The following is a 24,636-nucleotide window of genomic DNA, read 5'->3' as shown; positions in this document are numbered from 1 at the left end:
GCGTTGTTGCTACGCAACACTTTTTGGGAGGTAAACAAAGCTCGATATTGCGGTTTTCAGGCAAAAAGCCTTACAAAACACCCAAATAGTATTGATGCCAAAAGAGCCTCCAAATCAACTGAAGAACCACCGAAGTTGTTGTTTTTCTCTTTCTAATAGCTTCTGCTAGCATCTTGAAAGCTTTGTTTTTTTTGTTTTTTTTTCAAATTTAGTGTATTTTTAGGAACATAAACAAGCCAGATATCAGTACAGTCAAGTATCAATATTTGAGGTATTACGAAAATCGCTACTTTTTGCCGTAATCGCTTTCGTTTTTAACATAAGGTCTTAGCAACGAGTACCCCGGGCATAGTTACGGGGCATTGAGAAAAAATCCTGACATAGAATTTCAAAAAGATTCACGCTATCATATTCTACATTACAAAATACACCTGTTCTATGTTGGGTTTTTTTCTCGGTGTTTTGTAGGCTTAATTATCGTCATCCAAAGTAAATAAAACCCCCTGGAATTCTTCAGGTTTTGATAAGCAAAATACTTACATACTATTGTTTACTTTTCAGGTATTAATCGAATCAGAATTCATGCTCAGAAACTTTCAACCAATCAAAATTCAACCGTGACGCGGGAAATGATTCCATCAGAATCCCAAAACTAAAGACTTACAGCCAATCAGAATTTGTTAGCGAGCGGTATTCATCCAATTGGAATCGCGTAACACGAAAGCGAAAGTGAAAGTAAAGGCGGAAATATATTCTTTTTTCGATGTTATTTGCATATATTAGAACAGAAAGAAACGCCAACTTGTCAAAGATTTGTTTAAAACCACCTTATTTTTTGTTGAGTATCGCTAAATTTATCGAAAAAATATGCTTTTCAACATTAATCTTAACCCTTTAAGTGCCGATGTCGTATATATACGACATGGGCTATATAGGAGGGCGAAGCCCTCCTGTAATGCCCAGTTTGAGTTAGAAATCGTTATTTTTGGTCGAACTCGTAGGAATTAGATTGTCCTTTATGGTCAAGCAAAAAAAATTTCAAAAAATGAGTCTTTCCAGCGAGATTTTAAGCAAAAAAGTCAAAAAAATGCAAAAAATTGACAAAAATTCACTTTTTTGAGATTCTGACCGTTTTTTGACTATTTTTGGTCAACGAGTGATCCAAGAACCTCCAAATTTGGCCCTGTTTTACTTTATTCTGTCTTCTAGTGAATTGATTTGAAGTTTTACCACTGGGCACCTTTCCATCATTCAGTCAGGTCCGCGCAGCGGGCCTGACTGCTTTAATTCCCCTAACGTACCCCCCCCCTTGGCCGCCGCCCACCACGCCCTTCCTCAATTGGGCGGCGCCGAAGGCGCCCAAAAGAAAGAGGAGACTCTAAGCTATCCAACGAGCTATATACGAGCTTCTAATTCTTTCTAGATCAGGAGATATAAGCCCTTAAAGTTTGAACTAGCGATTTTTAAAAAAAAACTTAGAAAAAAAGACCCTGGCACTCAAAGGGTTAAAATCTCTTTTATTGTGAAGTATCCCCAGCAGGGCTCAACGCCAAAAGAAAAATAAGCGGGCGGAACCGCCCTCGTAGTTTAATCCCGGGATTGAAAAAACCTGGAGAAAACCTTTTCCGTACATATAATGTAGCTAAGGAATTTTAAAACACGGCATTTAAAGTGAAGCAAGATGGCGGAGAAGTAGTGATTGGAGGTTTTTGTAATTAGACAGCATGACAAAGGTTTGTTATATTTTAGCATAACAAAGACAAACTCAGGAGGTAAGGTAAATTGCCTTTTGACTACTTTTAACTGTTTTTCTAATAAAGAATATCTTCAAACTTGACTTCACTGGATATAAGCAAATGAGTTCTTGTTTTATGCGGGAACTTTTATAGCGTATAGAATTCATCTAGTATATTTATGTGACGGAAATGTAGTGTTGAAGCTGGGCCCTGCTACGCGAGCGTACTCCATGTATTGTTAGCCATACCGCCGCTACTCGCGCTACCATTTATGTTTACCTCCCAATTTCAACGGATCCATTTTAGCGCGATTGTTTTTGTGGAATTTCCGATAAGGTGTATTGCGTTCAATTGATTCGGTGTTCGATTTGTTCGAATATCAAAATTCTCAAAGCGACATTATGAAAAATCAGAAAATCTAAAGTGCTCTCTCCCACAGTGATCTTTTACATCTCGTGGATGATGAAAAAAAAATCTTCCGTCCAGGCAGGGCCTTAAGTTACTACACGTAGGAGGCGCCTTCACGTGCATTTCATGTATTCGTCCTTGAGTAGTATGGTCCCTTGAGTAGTATCGTCCCTTGAGTACCAAAGAATGGTCTAATATCAACATGCGTCTTCTAATTTCGACACCGGATCTGTAAAATAATCAAAACAAACCTTGAATGAAATTCTTAGTATCATTCTTATCATACAAGTTCATCCATCAAACTAGAAGTTCAGTAAACATTGCAATCCTTTCAATTAAAAAAGCAGCCAAATTATAAGCAGTTTCACACAACACACGAAACGCATGTAAACTTCCTCGTAACTTTCTCGTGCCCATCATTAAAATTTTACAACTTTATTACGCTTCAAGTCACGTGATAAAAATAATTTGCGCGCTTAGTCGACCTGGTTTCCCCGTCCTTATTGTTTATTGCAAGCACGAGCTCTAGGCGCTAAGAGGCCGCGGAAAGAGGAAACCGGGTTCTTTTAATTATTTTCGGTTCACGGTAAAAAAGTCTACTAAAAAATTCCTCGCGTGCAAAATGTTGTTGTGATTTGGGCATCTTCGTTGAAAGCGTAGTCATATGAAATATGTTTCTTTTATATGACTATGTTGAAAGCATGCTAATTAATTTTTTAGTGATTAATACATCGTTAAAGTTTTCTTTTCAAATATAAGTAATAACACTTCACATTTCTCATATTATATTAACAATCTGTGATGTGATAGGGAGAGTACAATTTAGTGATTGATTGATAACTTTAGTATGTATTTGTTTATGTTTGATTTTTTATCTCGAAGACCAGCCTACAGCTATGTCGAAATTAGAAGACACATGTCGATATTAGACGATCCTACGGTAGTATTGTCCCTTACGTGAGTATCACAGCTCGAATAAATATCTCTGAAAACTTGTCCTTTGCTACATCCAGGGTAACCCTTGTGATTTAAAAAAAATTAAGCCGCTGGTGTTTAGCTGCAAAAGTTTTCAATTTCCAGAGAAACCATCATAAGCTTTATGGACGGTATGAACCAACTTCTAACGATCAATCAGAAAAATACTTACGATCAAATATATAAGATAAATGTGGTGTAGTCTCCCCCACATTCCATTTAGTAGTTGCCATCGTGGACTTCTCGACACACAGCACTCCAATGACTACCAGACTCTCTGTAAATTTATTGTAACTGTATGACCGATTCAATCACTACGTAAAATATTAACCTACATGCAGGTGCCTCTAGGTTTGTAGTAACTGAAGGCCTTGTCCTCAAGGAAGATTTTTCATTATCAAGACGTTGCTGCCGGAGAGCATTTTAGCGTTTTTTTTAATTTTTGGTATTGCTATGAAATTTTTGATATCATTGTGAGAATATTGATATTGTTGTGGAAGTTTGTAATATTGTTGTGAGAAAATAAGAAAACAAGTTTTATTTTTATTTTCAGCAAAAGCTTTTCGGTAAAACCATTTTCATTTTCATTGTTTAGTAAAATAACTCCATAACAATGTGACAAGGTATGAAAGTATAAACATTTATTAGCTTCAATAATGTCAGGAAATTGACAAGGCTGAAAAATGCTTAAAGGTACGGAAGCCCTGAGTGGCCACAACAACAACAATATTTCAAACTATTAAAACAATATTCGAACTCTCAAAATAATATCTCAAACTTTCACAACAATATTTCAAACTCTCACGACAATATCAAAATTTTCATAACAATACTGCAGTTACAGAATGCTCCATACATCAACAAAATAGCCAAATATTAATTTTGATCTTTATTAAGCTGCTGTGAAATCTTGGAATAAATTTAGTCATAGATTGAATTTCTAAAATCAAAAAAATGCAATGAAAGTAAACGTATGGTAAAGCTAAAACTGACTTTTATTCAGTGAGCTTTTTAAGTGATCAGATTTAAATTTATTAGTTTATTTAGTGCCATAGCTTGATTTCCTGTTTACTTTTCAGAATGAAGATTATGATAAACCTTATGTTTTGCTTTTAGACAATAAAAAATGAAAAAATGAATGATTGAAACTTCTGACCCTTCTTACAATCTTATCAAATAAAACGGTTGTTATCGAGCCAAGGTAATTTCATTATTTACTTTTCATTTTTTACGTCATTGTTTTTACATTTCTACGTTACCATTATATTTTGGAGGCTTTGAAGGTTTGACTAACTTAAAATACGTCATTTAAACGTTTTGCGTACACAATTTTTATCCCCTCTCACGCTATTTGAGCACAATTTTTTAGAACTTTTTTTAGAAATCTGTTCTTAAATATATAAATATATTTCATTCAATTTATTTTTTATTTTTTATCTAAATCAGAGTGGAAATTTTTCGAAGTTTTAATAAACGGGTGGGACCTAATTGCTGGGGGGTTGGAGATTGTACTTCTAATAACCCAAAAACGAGGTAAATATAGGCTAAAATCAGGCTTTTTTGAGCAAAATAAGGCGACTTCTTCTTGCTAACTGAAAATATTCTTAAAAATTAATAAATGGGGGGTCCTAATAAGGTCCAGGGGGATGGAAAATTTTCGAAAAATTAACAAGTGGGGGGGGGGGGGCGTTTATTTGGCACCTAAGAGTAAATTTGCTCATTTCTTATTCGTTTTAGCTTGATACCACCACCATGTCTGAGATTGTTGATTGTATAGCATGGATCGTTCGTAAGACATTCTGGTCTTTTGGGGTACTACTAAAATTCCTTGGACTACGATTACTTGATTTACTTGGATTGATCTTCAACCTGTTAGCATGTTGTACAATAGTACGGCTACCACACATGATCGCCGGTTTCCAAGAAATGTCCATGTGGGGCTGGCGATGGATCGGCTTTGTTCAATTCTTCATTTTCTTGATCGATATACCGATCTTCATAATGGGGTTATTCATCTTGTTTACTTTATGGCGTGTACCTCAAACTTATAAAGAACTGAAGGAAGAGCTTCATTTAAAAGACTGGAGCGTTAATGACAGTGGATTTAAATACTATGGATGGAAAATTCGACAAATTGTTATTACCAATTTCTTCAAATCATGCATTGATATTTTCTGTTTTCCACTGGCTTTGATATTGTTATTGTCATGGAGATGTGTTTTATTCATCAATGAGATGAAGAAAGCAGAATCGGATTCGGATCGTCGTAAAACTTGTTTCAAACATTTCTTCCAGTTGTTGTTAGACATACCACTTTTGATTGTTACCATTCCAGCAATCCTCTCCTGGAGACTACCGATTTACGTTTATCAAGTGAGAAAAGCCATCAAGAACAACGATGAATGGGACGAAATTCGACTCCTTGGAATTATCCAATGTTTTTATTTATTCTTGGATATACCATGTCTCGTTATGTTCTTCATCACTTTAGTCACGTGGCGTTCCCCCATCATGTTATGGCAGCTCAGCAACCCTGATCGAGCTTTCTATCGCAAGAAACAACAGATGATTATAAGGAAAATTGTCACATTACAATTTCTGTACTTGTTTTTAGACATTCCTTGTATTATTTGCTCCATATTGATCCTTGGTACTCTGTGGAGATTACCAACTTTTATCCGGAGATGTAAAAAGCAATTTGATATCGTTCGTAATAAGACTGCTTTCTATAAGAAAGAAATGCACCTTCGTATTGTCTGTTTTCAAGAATTTTGTATGGTTTTCGTCGATTTTTTCTGCTTCATACTTTTCGTGATCGTATTCTTCACGTTATGGCGTACTTACCCCATCATCAAAGACGTTAAAGGTTATTTGAAACGATACAGCCAAGATAAGAAAGTGAAAGTGATAGTCCCATCAGAAAACACTCCAATTTCAACATCTACAGTCGAAACGAACAACTCTGAAGAGAAACCTATTTCTTCTGAAAACGAAAAGGAGGGAGAAGAGGAAGCTGAGAAAAAACCACCCTTGACTTGGTCCAAATGCATGACCAAAATCCGAAAAACAATCTGTATGCACTTCGCTTTATTAATCATCGATCTACCAGCTATACCGATTTGTTTGTTTCTCTTGATTACCGTTTTACGGACAACCCGATTGTTATCCGATTTGCTTGGCGGGAAATTCTACATGTTGTTTGCAGTATCGGTGTATTACCACGCGTTACATTTCTTGATTGATGTTTTCTTTATTTGTTTGTTCTTGGTGTTAATGGTGTTACGACCTATTCAAGTCTGGATTAACATTCTAGAGGACGAGGAACATCAAAAACATAGGGAACTGAAAGAAATTATGAAGTGGTTTCCAGACATCGCCAATAGTCGACATGAAGTTTACCAACGATTAGATGACGTTTTAAGTTTAAGTTTTAAGAATGTTGAAAAAGAATTTCAATGTTTGAGTAAGTTGAATAATGAAATGGATGACCTTATTGATCGTGTAAATACCATTCTTGATAAGCTCTCTAAACATGAAATTGAAGACGAATTTGTGACTCTCGTAAAGACTGTTATCTTTTACGAAAAGCAACGTACACAAAAGTTGGTGCGTTTGTACACAGCGGAACATCACTTCTTACGTCGACCAGATACAAAGATTCGTGCACAAAACCTCGCTCTTCTACAACGCGAGAAATTTGAATATGACCGCAACCTAGGTGGAGTTTATGAGAAATTAAAAAATTACACTCCACCTCATGTCCCTTTATACGAATCCAAAACTGGTTTCTCTCTTCGATCACGTGACGAGACAAAAAAAGTTTTAATCAAAACATTACCACGTGGTGGGCTGCCCGTTATTTTTGGCGTTTTAATTTGTTGTTTGCCACTTTACCGTGCGCCGAAGTTGATCTATCGATTAGTTCGTCGTTGGTATGCACGTTTTGATATTTTACGAGAAACTCTTTATGAATATGCGTTAGATTTCCTGACCATTCTACGCATCATTTTCGTTGTTTTGTTCCTGTATCGGGCGCCGTTTATGCTGGCTGATATCTTCGATTGCATCGTCGAAAAACGTAGCTGGGTTGCTGTTCGGAAAGTTGTTAAAGAGTACCCTGGTTTTATAGCAGAGGACATTTATTTGTTGATTAAGGCGTTACTGTCATGGAAAACGCCCCGTTTTCTTCTTACCGCCCTACTTTTCGGATTTTTCATGCCGGCCGACCTATTTTTGACCGTTGGAAAAGTTTGCACAGGCAGTAAGTGTATCGCATATTTAATCACTTTATTCTTGTACCTGATATTCATGGGTTTCCCATTCGCGTACTCGTTTTACGGTGCCGAGAAAATAATCGAATACGGACTAGCTTCGACAAATATGATCTTCATCAGCGTTTTCATTGGTATTTTGTTATTCGTTCTTTTAACAATGGTTATCAGTCTAATTCGTGATCAAAAGAAGGTATTCTTGTTGAAAATGCCAGATGCCGATTACGTTCGATTTAACTGGTACAACATGCACGTGTTAGTGTTCGAAGGTTTAGAATTCTTCCAATCGATTGCATTGATTTTCAAATTAACAGACATCCCAATGTATGGCTCAAACTATTTATCAGAAGCTTCGAAAATTCTTTTATTCTCATTTTTACCGTTTGAACCGATCTTTTGGATAACCGTCTCTGTTTTTGTATTTTGGTTCTTAAGCTGTGGTGCGCCAATCATTTTCGAGAACATTCTTGAAGATTTCCCTATAGGAACATTCGGTAAACGACCAAGTTGGAGATTAACCATATCGCTTCTTGCCAACACATTATTTTTATTTTTCGTCGAGAACTTTATATCATTTAGTGCGTGTAATTATGAACATTGCTCATCAAATTTCACCCTCGGTAATATCCAATCTAACGCCACTTGTCTACAATCAACCTTCGTCGAGGATACCTCCATGCAATGCTGGTCCGAACCCCACCGAGATTATGCTGCTTTCGGACTCTTTGGTCTGGTATGGTACACCACCACCGCTTTGATCTTTGATACCACCTACGGGGATCCAGACACAGTCGATCAGGATATAGGCTTCTCCCCTATCTACACTACTGTCATCAACATCCTGAAGGCGGGTATGGTTGTCTCCGCCACCATAATCACCAAAACGCCCTACGTCACTCTGATCTGTTTACTTGTCTTTAACATACTATCCATCTTGTTTACATTTGGCTTCAAAATGATGTTCAAATTCTACCCATGTAATTTTATCAGTGTTCTTGTCTGGAGATTGTGTACTTTTGTATCGAGTTGTGTGGTTGTTGTTGCCGTCCTGGTAGCATTTGTGATGGATGATCCATCTTCTAAGACACCTCTCATCATCATGTGTGTCGGTGTCGTAGTCGTATTCATCGTCTCTCTCATCGTCGCAATCAAACAACGTCAAATCAGTAACGTCGAACGAGACCGCGAACTTTTTCGTAAAGAAATCATGAACTTAGAGAACAGAATACAAAAGAACAAATGGTTTTTGAAAGGATGGGAGAAAAGATCGTCAACGTGGAACCGTCTAATCAAATCCGTACGATCTGCACAAAAACTTGACAAATCGCTATCTCCCAAAACCGATCTAGTAGCAACTCCATCAATTCAATCTAAATACCAATCCTTTCAAGCTCCACCACCTTTTGTACCTCCTTCAACTTCAGACGATTCCATCGAGTTGAATAACTTCGAAAAAGAAGGTGACAAGATCTCATTGCACTCTAGCTCGTCTATCGAGGAGCAGAATACCGACCAACCAGCACCAGCAACTGATCCTCAAGCTGCAGAACCATCAGGCCCTCCAGATATCAAGATCACCTTCGACCCTCCTTCAGCAGAAATCAAACCTCCACCACTACAGATAGACCACAACCCAGAAGCTGCCACCAACAGCCAGTTAACACCACCCTTACCACCTACCGATCTCGGGCTACCACCACCACCTTCATACGAAGCAGTACAGAATAACAAAACATACTACGATTTACACGAATTCCAATCGGACAGAGATGAATACCTCCGTCTAGAAAAGAACGGTAGAAACCTTTTAGTAACACTTGAAAAATACGTCGACTATAAAGCGTACAAATACTCGTTTTTCCTTCAACGTGATCTATGGTTAAACTCAGCTTGGAATGCAAATTGGACCAGCCTTTTACAGTGTTTACGTGTCTTGAACTCTAACCTTACGGGTGATTTTGACCGCCCGTCCGCCCTCGATCTACAGCTTGCCCAGCCGTCCATAGATAAAGACATCTTACCAAAAGATCCTCAAGATTCGAACGAACCACCGCCTCCATTTGTTAAGGAAACCAAGGAAATGCGTCTTCAAAGATCTAACGAATGTCGAAAGAAAGCGTTAGCTGATGTAGCGTCGCATACACCGTATACAGAGGAGTGGGTTGCTATTTTCGAGCGCATCTTACCAACAAATGGATGCATCAAGTCGTGGAATATTCAGGGAGACGCCACCGATCATCTGATATTCTCATTAGAGCTAAGACGATCAGCCACGGGAAAAATAGTCGGCATCGATGAAAACGCCAGTGGAAATAAACTCGCCATTGGTGCATCGTTGATTCTCGGTAAAAAGTTGTCGGGAAATATATCTTCGGGTTCGTTGACACTCAACGAAGGAATTGTCGGCAAAAAAGGACCTGTTTCACTCACCATAAAATCGTTGAGCTTCATGCAAAAGAAAAATAAAACTTATATTCAAGTTTCAGATAAGAAGGCAGCATTTGCTATGGTTCTGGCGTCTAGTAAAGAAATTGTTTGGGAATGATTATAATTTTGTAATTGCTAATTTATATGTTAATTTTTTAATACCTATCCAATCATATTGGAAGCCTTTGGAATCATTTAATGAGTATTATTAGATTTTTCGAAAATAACGTCTTTATCACTTTAACTCAAAACCAGCGTAGATTGAAATTCTTGCGTCAAACAAACAAAACATTTTTATTAAGTAGATTTAATAGTCATTCACCTAAGAAAGCACCGATTCGAATAATCTCCAAAATTAGCATTCGTTTATTGTGTTGGATTAAAACCGACTTTGACTTACTATTTATAAGAATCAGCTATTCCAGAAAAAGATTAAACCCCGACTTCCGATATTTTAAAGACCATCCTGGATTTTCTAGACACTTTGGATTTTTTGTCGAATTTTACAGAGACTCCCTGAATTAAAAAAAATCTAATTGACTCTCCTGGATTTTTCTAGGTTTTTCTAGCGCAGTGCGTATCTTTTTTTGGAAAAGTGCATTATTATTAAAATTTCTTCACTGTAAATATGATTCTAAATTTCTTTCAATAAACATTTTAAATTAAACGTATTAGAATTATTTATTAACTATAAAATTATTGCACAAAAAATTTATGTTACTGTATATCATTAGATAAGGATTAATATTTTAATAAGCTGATTCGCACTGTATTGGACAGAGTCCCATAGTCTAAAGATCAAAGAAACTTACGTAATCCAATTTTTGTTATAAACAAATTTCAGCTGTCAAATATGTTTGTTTGCAAATCTTTCAAACTCTAAATTCGATTTCATATTGATATTTTCAAGGAACTTTAATATTATGAATTCTGCTTTTTTTATATTTGAGCACTACTTTTTCTAGCATATTTTTTTAATTCTTTCTACTTTTTGACTTATATTTTTTCTGAAGGATTTCCAAAAGCAAAAGCCGATATTTTTAATTTTCCACACTCTAGTGGGAACCGACAATATTTGTGTTTAAGGAGGGATCTCTGTGATATTAGTGAAGCTGAGTTTCTAATTTCGTTTTCCAATTTCGTTTTCCAATTTATTTAAGATAATATAATTATTATAATGACAACCGATAAGATATTTGAACTCGTTTTCCAATTGATATTTCAAACATTATACACGGTTTGGCTTCAACCAAATCTTCCTCTTCTCATCCTTTTATAAAATAAAATATTAGACAGTAATATAATTATTCTAGAATATCTAAGTATGCTAAAAAGCTTCGAATATAAATTTATATCAAACTCGTATCCAGAACCACATGCACCACTTTTGATCTTACTAACTACAATCGAGAGCGCTATCAGAACCATAAAACAACGAACTAAGGGACTGGATTCGAGTTTTATTTTATACCATAAAATATTGTTATTGAAAATTGAATATAGACCTAAAAGAATGCACAATACCTATTTGATTAATCCTAATAGTAAGCCTCAAATACACCCCTGTCTCATAGCCCTGGTGGAATTTTTTCCTCAGTGGGGATAAAAATGTCTATAGAAATCCCAATGGGGATAGAAATTCTATTGTTCTAAGATTAAAAAATCCTATGGGGATGGTTTTTGAGTTCATTTTTTTCAACATTTACTGTTATTTCGAATGGGGATGGAATCAAAGTCAATTTCCCAGTGGGGCTGAAAATTCCAGGGTATTTTCCCACCAGGCAGGTGAAATTTTTGTCAAATTTTCCAGTGGGGGTTTGGTCCCAGTAGGTCTGTGATGCAGGGGTGTTCAAATACAAATCTCAAAATTAGTTCGTGTATAAAATTCGTCAATTTTGATTTAAATTTAAAGATTTCTAGTCTTTTCACTACAGAAAAATTTTGGTTCGTTACACTTTTGCATCAATTAACAATGTATATATGCCTCCTTCATAGCTAGCATGGCTTATAAGCAGGTCCTAGGTCCCCCCTAAGAATTTAGGTGGCCCCTATTGGAAAAATATTCTAGGTGGCCCCTAAAAGTTCATTTGAATAAATTCATCTTTTTTAAAGAAAGTTTTTGCAAACACACAAATTTTGAAAAAATGTACTCAATCAGGATTTAGCCCCCAGTTCATTATGTAAAAAATTAGGTCCCCCCTAGCTCAGTAGGTGGCCCCTGGCCAAAGACTATTTGTAGGTACCAGTTGCCCTGAGACCTTTTAACCCGCTCGCAGGGGGGGTGAAGCCATGACTATCCTCGAACTTTTAGACATTTGAAACTCAATTTACCGCCAATATTTCAAAACAATAGATTTTTGCATATTTTGCATAAAACGTAGTCTTCTACTCACTGGGTTTTCTTTCTTATTTTCCAACACAGGGTGATTAACTTGTAGAATGAGGCAGGGCAATTGTTGCTTCAAACAGGATTCCATAAGATCTGATCTTTACAAAAAAGCTGTTGTAAACATTGATTTCAAAGCCCCGAAGGGACTACAGTAGATCTGAAACTCCTGGTTGGGAAATGAAGCCATTATTTCTCATCCAGAACACGTGACCCGTGTATTTTTCAAACAAAATTTCAAAATGGGAGACAAATTTAAGGCTTCACTTTTTCTTGCTTGAGAAAGGTAAACGGCTCTTCTCTAGCCTTGTCGTCTAGTCCCGTCGGGGCTTCAACCTCAATGGTTGTAAATTATACTCAAACAAAGGAAACATAAAACCAAACTATGATAATTAAATCATTTTCTGCATACTTCAATCTTCGATAGTTTATCCTGCAGTTTATTTTCTAGATGTTGCAAAAGAAAACAATTAAGGGATTATTATGGTGTTTTTTGATAAAAAATGCAATGGATTTCGAATTCATTTCCAACATTCTTCATTGTGTTGGTCATTGTAGTTGATGTGTCGATTGCAAAGTCTCCCATTATACTGAGTAAGTCTTCTTTGAGTAAAATGTCTTCTCTTTTATCTTGTAGATAATTTTTTTCAATTCATGATATTCATGACGTAATGTATTTTTACGGAAACAACCAGTTTTCGCCAACAAAAAATGGGGTCTTTCCGTAGAAAACACAACGTCATGAATAACCATCCAAAAAAATAGTTGGAAATCAGTATGCTAGACTACCAGCATTGGAATTCAAACTTTATACCAGAGTGGTTAAATTGCGTGATAATGATTTACTAATTTTTTTAATTTTAGTCCCAGGAACAGGTGGAAACCGTCTGGAAGCAAAATTAACAGGCAAGAAATGGAAACCAGCCTGGTATTGTCTATCATCCACAATCACTTTCTATACTCTATGGTTTGATTTGACGGCACCCTTCCCTGGCTTCACAAAATGCTGGGCTGATAATATCAGGTATTATCAGATATTCAACAAAACAATACCCAACCAGAGAAAGATTTCACTTGTTCAATTTTATCTGTACACACTCGTAAAATTTTGAATCGTTAAATGAGCTTCTTTTTGCTACACCATCACAAACCCCCAGTGGGCTTTTATAAATCAGTTTAACAAAAAAAATATTTTTTAACGCTATGAATTCAAGAAACATACAAAAAAACTGATAAACTAGCAATGGTGACGAGTAAATAGTAGACAACCCTTAAATATTCAAACAACCCTTGTCCCAGTGACCCGATGAGAAATTATTGTCCAGCAAGGATAACACGGAATAACTAAATACCAATGGGGATTAGAAATCGCTTGGATATGATTTTTTGTTTACAGCTCAGATATCAAGTAGGATTCTCAAATTTTACAGTAACTTCCAATTGGGAATGACAGTGAGCTTAGTGAGTTGCGATGTGGAAAACATTTCATAGGATAATTTCTCGAGCTATTTTGACAGTGGGAAAGGGGGTTCTACCATGGTCTGTGGTACAAGGGTATATTGAATTATCACCAAAAGAAATTTTACATTCTTATTTGAAGGTTGGAATGGGATTTGGAGAAGATGACGACAAGCGATGTTCAAGGAGTCGAAACTAAAGTTCCTGAGTTTGGGCGGACAGAGAGCGTTGAGTACCTCGATAGTGTTGGTGTGATTCCTTACATGAAATCACTGGTCGAATATTTTGTTACCATGGGCTACGAGCGAAACAAAGAAATAAGAGCAGCCCCATATGACTTTAGGTACTCTCCAGGTGATTTGAAATTCATTTGTTGTTCTCGATTTCTTATTTCTTATTTTAGAAAATTTATACTTCTTTGGAGCGTGAATTTCTTATCATCAAATTTCTACTTGTTTAAAGTAACATTTTGAGGTAGAATCTGGTCATTTCGTGTCTTGTTTTAAGAAAACTTTCACTTATTCTAAGTAACGTTTTGAGGTAGAATCTGGTCAATTTGTGGCTTGTTTTAAGAAAGTTTTTAATTATTCTAAGTAACGATTTGAGGTAGAATCTGGTCAATTCGTGTCTTGTTTTAAGAAAACTTTCACTTATTCTAAGTAACGGTTTGAGGTAGAATATGGTCATTTTGTGTCTTGTTTTAAGAAAGTTTTTAATTATTCTAAGTAACGATTTGAGGTAGAATCTTGTCATTTCGTGTCTTGTTTTAAGAAAACTTTCACTTATTCTAAGTAACGATTTGAGGTAGAATCTGGTCATTTTGTGTCTTGTTTTAAGAAAACTTTCACTTATTCTAAGTAACGATTTGAGGCCGAATCTGGTCATTTGGTGTCTTGTTGTAAGAAAACTTTCACTTACTCTAAGTAACGAATTTGAGGTAGAATCTGGTCATTTTGTGTCTTGTTTTAAGAAAGTTTTTAATTATTCTAAGTAACGATTTGAGGTAGAATCTGGTCATTTGGTGTCTTGTTGTAAGAAAACTTTCACTTATTCTAAGTAACGATTTGAGGTAGAATCTAGTCATTTTGTGTCTTGTTTTAAGAAAACTTTCACTTATTTTCACTTATTCTAAGTAACGATTTGAGGTAGAATCTGGTCATTTGGTGTCTTGTTGTAAGAAAACTTTCACTTATTCTAAGTAACGATTTGAGGTAGAATCTGGTCATTTCGTGTCTTGTTTTAAGAAAACTTTCACTTATTCTAAGTAACGGTTTGAGGTAGAATCTGGTCATTTCTTGTCTTGTTGTAAGAGAACTTTCACTTATTCTAAGTAACGATTTGAGGTAGAATCTGGTCATTTCGTGTCTTGTTTTAAGAAAACTTTCACTTATTCTAAGTAACGATTTCAGGTAGAATCTGGTTATTTTGTGTCTTGTTTTAAGAAAACTTCACTTATTCTAAGTAACGATTTGAGGTAGAATCTGGTCAATTCGTGTCTTGTTTTAAAAAAACTTTCACTTATTCTAAGTAACGGTTTGAGGTAGAATCTGGTTATTTTGTGTCTTGTTTTAAGAAAACTTTCACTTATTCTAAGTAACGATTTGAGGTAGAATCTGGTCATTTGGTGTCTTGTTGAAAGAAAACTTTCACTTATTCTAAGTAACGATTTGAGGTAGAATCTGGTCATTTTGTGTCTTGTTTTAAGAAAACTTTCACTTATTTTCACTTATTCTAAGTAACGATTTGAGGTAGAATCTGGTCATTTGGTGTCTTGTTGTAAGAAAACTTTCACTTATTCTAAGTAACGATTTGAGGTAGAATCTGGTCATTTCGTGTCTTGTTTTAAGAAAACTTTCACTTATTCTAAGTAACGATTTGAGGTAGAATCTGGTCATTTCGTGTCTTGTTTTAAGAAAACTTTCACTTATTCTAAGTAACGATTTGAGGTAGAATCTGGTCAATTTGTGGCTTGTTTTAAGAAAGTTTTTAATTATTCTAAGTAACGATTTGAGGTAGAATCTGGTCAATTCGTGTCTTGTTTTAAAAAAAACTTTCACTTATTCTAAGTAACGGTTTGAGGTAGAATCTGGTCATTTTGTGTCTTGTTTTAAGAAAGTTTTTAATTATTCTAAGTAACGATTTGAGGTAGAATCTTGTCATTTCGTGTCTTGTTTTAAGAAAACTTTCACTTATTCTAAGTAACGGTTTGAGGTAGAATCTGGTCATTTCGTGTCTTGTTTTAAGAAAACTTTCACTTATTCTAAGTAACGGTTTGAGGTAGAATCTGGTCATTTCGTGTCGTCTTTTAAGAAAACTTTCACTTATTCTAAGTAACGATTTGAGGTAGAATCTGGTCATTTGGTGTCTTGTTGAAAGAAAACTTTCACTTATTCTAAGTAACGATTTGAGGTAGAATCTGGTCATTTTGTGTCTTGTTTTAAGAAAACTTTCACTTATTTTCACTTATTCTAAGTAACGATTTGAGGTAGAATCTGGTCATTTGGTGTCTTGTTGTAAGAAAACTTTCACTTATTCTAAGTAACGATTTGAGGTAGAATCTGGTCATTTCGTGTCTTGTTTTAAGAAAACTTTCAATTATTCTAAGTAACGATTTGAGGTAGAATCTGGTCATTTCGTGTCTTGTTTTAAGAAAACTTTCACTTATTCTAAGTAACGGTTTGAGGTAGAATCTGGTCATTTCGTGTCTTCTTTTAAGAAAACTTTCACTTATTCTAAGTAGCGATTTGAGTAGAATCTGGTCATTTCGTGTCTTGTTTTAAGAAAACTTTCACTTATTCTAAGTAACGATTTGAGGTAGAATCTGGTCATTTTGTGTCTTCTTTTAAGAAAACTTTCACTTATTCTAAGTAACGGTTTGAGGTAGAATCTGGTCATTTCGTGTCTCGTTTTAAGAAAACTTTCACTTATTCTAAGTAACGATTTGAGGTAGAATCTGGTCATTTCGTGTCTTGTTTTAAGAAAACTTTCACTTATTCTAAGTAACGATTTGAGGTAGAATCTGGTCATTTTGTGTCTTGTTTTAAGAAAACTTTCACTTATTCTAAGTAACGGTTTGAGGTAGAATCTGGTCATTTCGTGTCTTGTTTTAAGAAAACTTTCACTTATTCTAAGTAACGATTTGAGGTAGAATCTGGCTGTTTTGTGTTTCGTTGTAAGAAAACTTTTTTTATTTCTAGTAGTAACGGTGGAGATAATCTAATCATTTTGTCCCTAGAACTTTGAATTTATCGTGAGGAGAAAAATTATTCACAAAGCTCTTTAACTCGTTTTGGGAAGTAATTTTTCGAAAACTTTTCTTCACTTATTTTTATGAGATTTATCAAAAGATTTGTCAAGGGAAACCACTATTTTGTTTTCAAATAAATAAATTCTTTACACCAGATACGACACCACACAATTATTTCAATGAGCTGAAAGATTTGATCGAAGAAACATACGTTCTTAACAACAACGAAGCGGTAACCCTAATCACTCACAGCTATGGTGGATTGATGACGTTATATTTCCTCAATAAAGTATCGAAATCATGGAAAAAGAAATTCATCAAACAGTGGATTGCTTTAGCAGGTAATTAGCCATTTCTTTAAATGTACCTAAAACAAACATAGGTATCTTCGAAAATTTATATTTGTTCTTTTTCTCAGCCACAGGAAATATGCAAGAATGAGTGTTTTGGAACTGGATTCCCATTAGAAATAAACACACTGAATTCTTTTCACAAATGGAAAGATCATTGAATCTATGAGAATTTGAAATAAACTTTTAAGCTATCAACAGTCGCTTAAGATAAGATACTGAGACCGTAAACAGCGGTAGCTCCTTTGTTCTATCAGTAATAACTAAAAAATTGCTCAATAGTTGAATGTTGCTGGGAAAGAGGTGTCTTTGCTACCGTAGCTGTGAAGCTATGATAATTAAATATATGATAAAAGAGCTTTATTATAAAAAAGCTGGCACTTAACTTCGGCTCTTGAGGGTAGAAAGTCTGTGCTTACTAACATAAATTCTTAATAATTTCCTTTTGTTTCCAGCCCCGTTCGGTGGTAGTATTTTGGAGACGCTCGTCTATGCATCCGGCTTCGTGGATAAGAAATTAGAACGAGTGATCGAACCTTTAGACGTACGCGCTGGTCAAAGATCTTTTACAAGTAATTTAGTTTTATTGCCAAGTCGGTTTGCCTGGAGTGACGATTACGTGTTTGCACAAATCAGTAACAAAACATTCATCATATCAAATATTAGTGGATATCTAGACCAAGTTGGCTTTCACGAAGGAACGCTAATGATGGAGCAAATAGTCAATAATACTGAACTTATGAAAATGTCACCTGGTGTTCCAATATCATGTTTCTATGGTAACAAACTTAACTCTACTGTTAACCGGTTAATTTTTGACAAATCCGGATTTCCCGATCATCCGATCGGGTTTGAATATGGGCATGGAGATGGTTCGGTCAATTTGGAATCTTTAGTTTTATGTGAAATGTTTGCAGACTTGCAGAAAGAGAATGTGACCATTCATGAGTTACCGGATGTAGGTCATCTAGATATTCTTGAAAATGAAGAACTCTTTTCAACAATCGAATCCATGGTCATCTGAATAATTTTGCATTCAAAAGACAATGTCCCGACAAACAACATAAACATTTTACCATTAAAAAGGGTTTGAATCAATCCCATTCTGATGATTTGCATCCAAGTGTATTAAATATAAATAGGCCAAACAAACAATTGTTATTTTTGAAGGGTTTATGTAAATTTTTAGCGTCTGTTCGATAAAAAAATCATAACAATGTGAATAGTTTTAAGAGACCCTGGTCATTTAAATTTTTTAATTAATTTTATGTCTCGAGTATCATGCCAGATCATGGAGCTATGTTACTACCATACCCCTGGCTTTATGTGCCACAAATTAATCAAAACAAAGGATGGATACAAATTCAACTTTTTTGGTGTCAAGACACTACAATGTAAAGCTGAAATAGCACCCCATTTGGACCACCGGCACCCGGATTGGAAAGATACGGAATTCATCCTCAATATACTACAAAACTTTTCCCTTTCTACATCATTGATTTGGTGGAGATTCCCAAAGATATATATGAATCCTAGCTCTTCTGACCTAGGTGGTACTTTAGGCGTACAAACTTTTGCGGGCAGAAACTTTCGCGAGTTCGAACAATCGCGAAATTTGCAACATTTAATTTTGCGAATATTTGAGGAATAAATGTTTTTCGCGAGCATAAACTTTCGCAAATCGTTGGATAAAAATGAGAATTTTCGAATAAAAATTGCCTTAAAAGTGAAAAATATTCCTTAAATCCGCTAAAGACGGACTTTAAAAAGAGCTTTCAAAGGATAATCATATGCCAAAAATTTTTCGCGAACATAAACGTTCACGAATAGCCCTGTCAAGAATTTTCCATTTACTTTCGCAAAAGCGAAAATTCGAGAAAGTTTGTACGCCTAAAGTAGTAGACATCATGATAAATGATTTGTCTTTGCCCAAGTAGGATATGGGATACAGGGATTTAAAAAATCTAAAATCCACTGGTGTACAAAAATAGCGTTGGTAGGCTCCTTTTCGTCGAATTTGTCACTTTACAGTGAAAAAAGACAAAGACTTTGGGTACAATCATTGGCAGGATGTATGGCAAAAAAGGTATACGCTCCAAATTTTCAAAAAAGTCAAGTAGTTTTTAAGGGTTAGAAAGTAGAGTTTTAGCATGAGACTTAGGATCCAAAAGCATGGGAAAGTCCCACTAGCCTTACCAAATCGAAATATGCCATTAGATAAAGTTGCGAGCCTGAAAATGCCATTCGAATAAAATAGTCATCCGAATTTTTAATTCTGTAAATCGTTAATTTACTTTCAAAAATGTCAACATAGTCTTACCATGATTGTAGGTGAAAAAGTAACATATTGTCTACGCTTTAGAAAGTAATTTTTCCCGGTGTGCTAAAAAAACATCGAAAATATCCTGGAAGTGTACCAAGAATGTTTTAGGAGAAAGTTCAGTCATCCTACGATTGATCATGAAAATCTAAAAAAATGCTAACGTCAAACATCCTTCAGAAATTAAAATCACGCATATAAGGCAGGTTGAACGGGGAAAACAGTATCGTTTGATGACAATAGAGCTTAATGAAGCTAAAAAATTACAGGCGTAGAATACATAGTATTCGTGACATTTTCTTAATCATAAAGTAGAACACTAAGCAAGCCCAAGGTCTATTGCAGCATTTCAAAAAACTTATCCATTTGATTTGAGAAATGACTTTATTTTGCTAGTAAAAATTTGAACAATTTATTGCAGCTTTCTTTAAGCTAAGGATCGATAAGAATCTACGAGAGAACTACGGAACGTTTAAGCATGTTTACCCTACTTGGAATTATGACGAACAAGATACGTGAGACCAGTTCATACAATCTAATCTAGAAACGTTGGAAAAGCATTAGGCAAGCAAGTTAAACATTTTTGATCTGTATTATATTTTTGTAGTTTTTCTATGAAGGTTTATATAGTTTTACAAGTTCATTAATAAAAATGATCAAAATTATCTAGAAAATGAATTTGCAAAACAAAATATCTTGCAAATTTAAAATTTTTTGTCTTTTGTTATTTCTTTACATGTTATGCTAAGTAAATAAAAGTTAAACGTAACCGAATACTAAATATAAGTAGATTATTTTTATACAAATTTTAGAAATATATACACATCTTTTTATTGAGTCCTTTGAAATTTCCCTTCCCGGAGGGTAACTGCACACACAGTATTCACATCTACGGCGCAGATTCAATAGATACCACACTTAAACAATATCTAAAGTCTCACTTGTTAACCTGAGCAAGAAATGCAGGCTTCTTTGTTATCGATAGAGCACATAATGTCAGCTTCGTTCTTTTCGCGATTTTTCAGTTTGGTTTGGTCAACAGTGAATTGAATAGCGTTTGCAGCTGGCTTCGTTCGCAAGTAGTACATACCAGTCTTCAATCCCTGGAAAATAAAGGTAAATACAATAGTTTTGACTACACAAAGTAAAAAACACCAAAGCAGTAGACCCGCAATTACGCATAAATTTTTGACGAAATAGTGTAGCAAGCAAATAAAAAGACAAACAAAGAATCATCATAATTAATACCAATTTAAAATACCTCACTTAGTGCAAGAGCTATGTGTGATTGCAAAGAAAATTTAATGTTAAAATTACCTTTTTCCATCCGTAAAAGTGAATGGCGGTCAATTTAGCAAAGTTTGGTACTCCAACAAAGATATTGAATGACTGAGATTGGTCAATGAAAGCAGCTCGATCAGCAGCCATGTTGATCATTGTCTTCATCTTCATTTCCCAGGCTGTCTTGTACAATGCTTTGATCTCGCTCGGAATTTCGTCAATATTCTAAATGAAAGATTAAACAAATTAACAAATTTTCTTAATGCTCGTCTGATGTGGTTTGAAGTTATAAGCGGAGTATTTTTCTAAAAGTCTTTTCGTTGAAAACGAAATTTTGGATATCAATGAGCATTATTTGCTAAAACTATTTTTACCTGTACAGATCCGTTATGAGCTACCAAGGTGTTTTTCATATCATCATTCCACAAATCTAATTCAGTAAGATCTTTAACCAAATGTTTATTGACCACTTGAAATTCGCCAGATAAAACACGTCTTGAATAGATGTTACTGGTGAATGGTTCAAACGATTCGTTATTGCCAAGAATTTGAGCTGTTGATGCTGTAGGCATTGGAGCTAACAGAAGACTGTTTCTGATGCCGTGTCTAAAAAGTAAAAGACATGAGAATAAGAATTCGTCTACAAACTTTCACGGATTAAGGATGGAAAATTTTGAAAACATTGTAAATGGTTAAATGAATAGGTCTACTGGAAGTGGAACTTTGAAAAAGACTTACTTAGCAATCTTTTCTTTGAGTGCTGCCCAATCCCACATATTGGAAGGGGTAACATTCCACATGTCGTATTGCAAAATTCCTTGGCTAACTGGACAACCAGGATAAGTTTTATAAGTGCCGTCACGCTCAGCCAATTCACATGAGGATTCCAATGCACCGTAATATATTGTTTCAAAGACTTTTCTGTTCAGATCTGCGGCTTCTTCTGATTCGAAAGGATATCTCATGAGAATGAACGCATCAGCAAGACCCTAAGGAAAAATTATAAGCTTTAAATTTTTCATTTTTATAGGAACCAAGACTATCAGTTGATTTTCTAAAATAGGCATCAGATTACTAAAGAATGCAGCATTAAAGGAAGCCTCGACTAAACACCTGAACTTGGATTTGAAGACGAGCCAAAAATGTTTGACATTTCAAGAAAACACCATGTAGTTATAGACACAAGATGTCGTAATCAGCCAGAATGTCAATTTATGATTTTTGTTCCCCTTTACAACTGATACAAGTATCTTAATGTAACAGATAAGATAAAGAACAGTAAAAATCCTCATTCAAGTTTGTTTAGAAGGCACAGATTTCCAATTCAGGGCACAAAGTCATCATTTGCCAGTTGAATCTAAAGCGGCTAATTATGATACAAATAAAACATTACCTGGATTCCAATACCAATGGGTCTGTGTCTCATGTTGGAGTTGCGAGCTTCTTCACAAGGGTAGAAATTCCTGTCAATAACTTTGTTCAGATTTTTAGTGACGGTTTTGGCAACTTCTTTCAATTTGTTGAAGTCAAAAGTTCCACTCTTCTTTATTTTAATTTCTCCATTTGGCATTTGAACTTCTTCTCTATTTTCAGTGACAAATTTGTTGACAGCAATAGATGCCAAATTGCAAACAGCAATCTAAAGGATAACAGATATTGATTGAATTATGGGTCTTGGTCTCACCAGAGGTTACAAAAAAATGTTTATGGACACAGCTCAAAGGGATAACCAGATAAAAAAAAACTCTCAGTCCTCACCAAACGTCATTTTAAAACCTTTTTTGCATTTGTCTTTAGTCCGGAAATTTAAGTTTGTATTTTTGAGTTCATTGCCACGAGCAGTAGAATTTTCCTTAGTTTGGTTCATTATCGTTTGATAACAGTTTAAGGAAATTAGGATTACCTCATCAGGAGCGGTGTATTCAACAATCTCAGTGCAAAGATTACTACATTTAATGACACCAAGGTTCTAGAATAGAAAAATATAAGTTTGACTGGGCATGTTGGGTAATAAAAAATCAGTCAATTGTTTATTGAGCTTTCAAATTTTTAATAGCTAGCCAAGGTAAATTATATATACTTTATATAAGATATACTTTATTTTCTAAGAATGTTACAACAGTTTATACACACTTTTTTAAATTTTTATAAGAATATCAGGTTGAGATTTCAGAGTTAAAACAATAGGCGTATTGTTTAGATCAATTGAAAAATAAGAATAGCTCACCCTCAGCCAAAAACAAGTATTCTTATAAAAAAGAGTGTGTATCTCTTTAAGTTTAATCAAAGCTGAAATAACTTTGAATACAAGTTAGCAGAAATCTAAGTAAAGAATAACATTTGGTAAACAAAATTTGAACTACTTTGCAAATGATAATTATGAAAGAGTCAAAACTACATACCTTTTGGTTACTTTTCTTATTACAAGAATCTTTGTATAATATGTAAGGTGTGCCAGTTTCGACTTGAGACTCCAAGATTGCATACCAAAGTTTTTGAGCTGGAATTTGCCTTCTGAATTTACCTTCTTTTTCATAACCTTCATATAACTTTTCAAATTCTTCACCATAGGAGTCTGAGAGACCTGGACATTCATGTGGACACATCAAGGACCAAGTTCCTTTAGTCTCAACTCTTTTCATGAATAAGTCACACATCCAGAGTGCAAAGAACAAATCACGGGCTCTCTAAAAAGCAAAATACAAAGTATTATAGAATTTTGATCCAAAGAATCTCACTTTTGTTAAGTGGTTCAACTTTCACAGGATCCTGTGAATAAACTGTAGGTTACCTGTTCCTCTTTTCCAGTGTTTTTCTTCAAATCTAAGAATTCCAGAATATCAGCATGCCATGGCTCCAAATAAACAGCGATAGATCCAGGTCTCTTGTTTCCACCTTGATCAACATAACGAGCAGCATTGTTGTAAACACGCAACATTGGAACCAAACCATTTGAGTGTCCATTTGTCTAAATCAAACAAAAATTTTGTTCATATTTTTAAAAGAATAAAATGACTTTAAAATACCTTTACAATATAAACAAATATAAGATAATATAACAGACGGTCAAAACACTTGGAATTTCTTTTAGACTTTGGATTTTGAACCTTGTTTCAACATCTGTTTTTTGCAACTTATTTCTATTTTTGCAAAGAAATCTACTAGGAAAGATTTTACTTTAATAATCACTCAAATATATCATTGAAGCTTACCCCAGCTATGTAGCTTCCAGAAGCTCTTATACAATGTGTGTGAAGACCAATACCACCAGCCCACTTTGAAATTACAGCACACTGTTTTAGAGTGTCAAAGATGCCTTCAATGCTATCATCTCTCATTGCTAACAAAAAACAACTTGACATCTGAGGTCTTGGGGTACCAGAATTGAAAAGAGTAGGAGAGGCGTGTGTGAACCATTTTTCAGACATCAGATTGTACGTTTCAATAGCAGCCTCAATATCTTTACCGTGAATACCAACTGATACTCTCATTAACATATGCTGTGGACGCTCTGCAGGCTTTCCATTGATCCTTAAAAGGTACGATCTTTCGAGGGTCTAAAAAGAAATTCAAACAGACTCAATTCATAACGCAAATCTAATAAAGTGTATGTTATGATATAAAAGGAGGCATTCTTCTCATGCCTGTTTGGCATAAGAGGGAGAAAGTTGTTTTTTGTCTTGTTTAAAACTACTGTGTAAGCAAATGGTAGATGCATAAGATGATGCCCTTTAGTATAAATTATGGCGAATATCAATTTTTGCCCAAATCAGCCCA

The 24,636-nt window shown here is 35.0% G+C and overlaps 3 protein-coding genes across 3 annotated transcripts; 2 read left to right on the top strand and 1 right to left on the bottom strand.

The window, feature by feature from the left end:
• The first annotated feature begins 4,233 nt into the window (after positions 1-4,233).
• Positions 4,234-10,064, top strand: LOC136806587 (uncharacterized). Its single transcript, XM_067063181.1, has 2 exons — positions 4,234-4,320; positions 4,857-10,064. Exon 2 carries the CDS (start codon positions 4,872-4,874, stop codon positions 9,933-9,935), a length of 5,064 nt encoding a protein of 1,687 aa, XP_066919282.1. The 5' UTR covers positions 4,234-4,320; positions 4,857-4,871; the 3' UTR covers positions 9,936-10,064.
• A 2,578-nt stretch (positions 10,065-12,642) lies between these two features.
• On the top strand, positions 12,643-18,503 carry LOC136806577 (lysosomal phospholipase A and acyltransferase-like). Its single transcript, XM_067063169.1, has 5 exons — positions 12,643-12,797; positions 13,068-13,227; positions 13,804-14,015; positions 17,064-17,249; positions 17,714-18,503. The coding sequence occupies exons 1-5, from the start codon at positions 12,707-12,709 to the stop codon at positions 18,280-18,282; spliced, it is 1,218 nt and encodes a 405-aa protein (XP_066919270.1). The 5' UTR covers positions 12,643-12,706; the 3' UTR covers positions 18,283-18,503.
• Positions 18,504-20,151: 1,648 nt separating this feature from the next.
• Positions 20,152-24,419, bottom strand: LOC136806567 (ribonucleoside-diphosphate reductase large subunit-like). Its single transcript, XM_067063158.1, has 9 exons — positions 24,072-24,419; positions 23,651-23,827; positions 23,262-23,546; positions 22,763-22,828; positions 22,253-22,498; positions 21,598-21,848; positions 21,234-21,465; positions 20,896-21,084; positions 20,152-20,681 (listed from the first exon to the last, which is right to left on the bottom strand). The coding sequence occupies exons 1-9, from the start codon at positions 24,354-24,356 to the stop codon at positions 20,523-20,525; spliced, it is 1,890 nt and encodes a 629-aa protein (XP_066919259.1). The 5' UTR covers positions 24,357-24,419; the 3' UTR covers positions 20,152-20,522.
• Positions 24,420-24,636: the final 217 nt, after the last annotated feature.

This window comes from Clytia hemisphaerica, unplaced genomic scaffold, assembly GCF_902728285.1.
Source record: "Clytia hemisphaerica strain Z4C2 unplaced genomic scaffold, Clytia hemisphaerica genome assembly, whole genome shotgun sequence".
NCBI classification, from domain to species: Eukaryota; Metazoa; Cnidaria; class Hydrozoa; order Leptothecata; family Clytiidae; genus Clytia; species Clytia hemisphaerica.
This window is presented reverse-complemented; position numbering and strand designations above follow the sequence as displayed.

Excerpts from the sequence above, each read along its gene's own strand:
- LOC136806587 (XM_067063181.1), top strand. The coding sequence starts at position 4,872 with ATGTCTGAGATTGTTGATTGTATAGCATGGATCGTTCGTAAGACATTC.
- LOC136806577 (XM_067063169.1), top strand. The coding sequence starts at position 12,707 with ATGCAATGGATTTCGAATTCATTTCCAACATTCTTCATTGTGTTGGTC. Across the intron at positions 13,228-13,803 it reads TGCTGGGCTGATAATATCAG|GTTGGAATGGGATTTGGAGA; the intron begins GTATTATCAGAT and ends TCTTATTTGAAG. Across the intron at positions 14,016-17,063 it reads TGACTTTAGGTACTCTCCAG|ATACGACACCACACAATTAT; the intron begins GTGATTTGAAAT and ends TCTTTACACCAG.
- LOC136806567 (XM_067063158.1), bottom strand. The coding sequence starts at position 24,356 with ATGTTAATGAGAGTATCAGTTGGTATTCACGGTAAAGATATTGAGGCT. Across the intron at positions 22,499-22,762 it reads AATACACCGCTCCTGATGAG|ATTGCTGTTTGCAATTTGGC; the intron begins GTAATCCTAATT and ends GTTATCCTTTAG. Across the intron at positions 21,466-21,597 it reads CTCAAAGAAAAGATTGCTAA|ACACGGCATCAGAAACAGTC; the intron begins GTAAGTCTTTTT and ends TTTACTTTTTAG.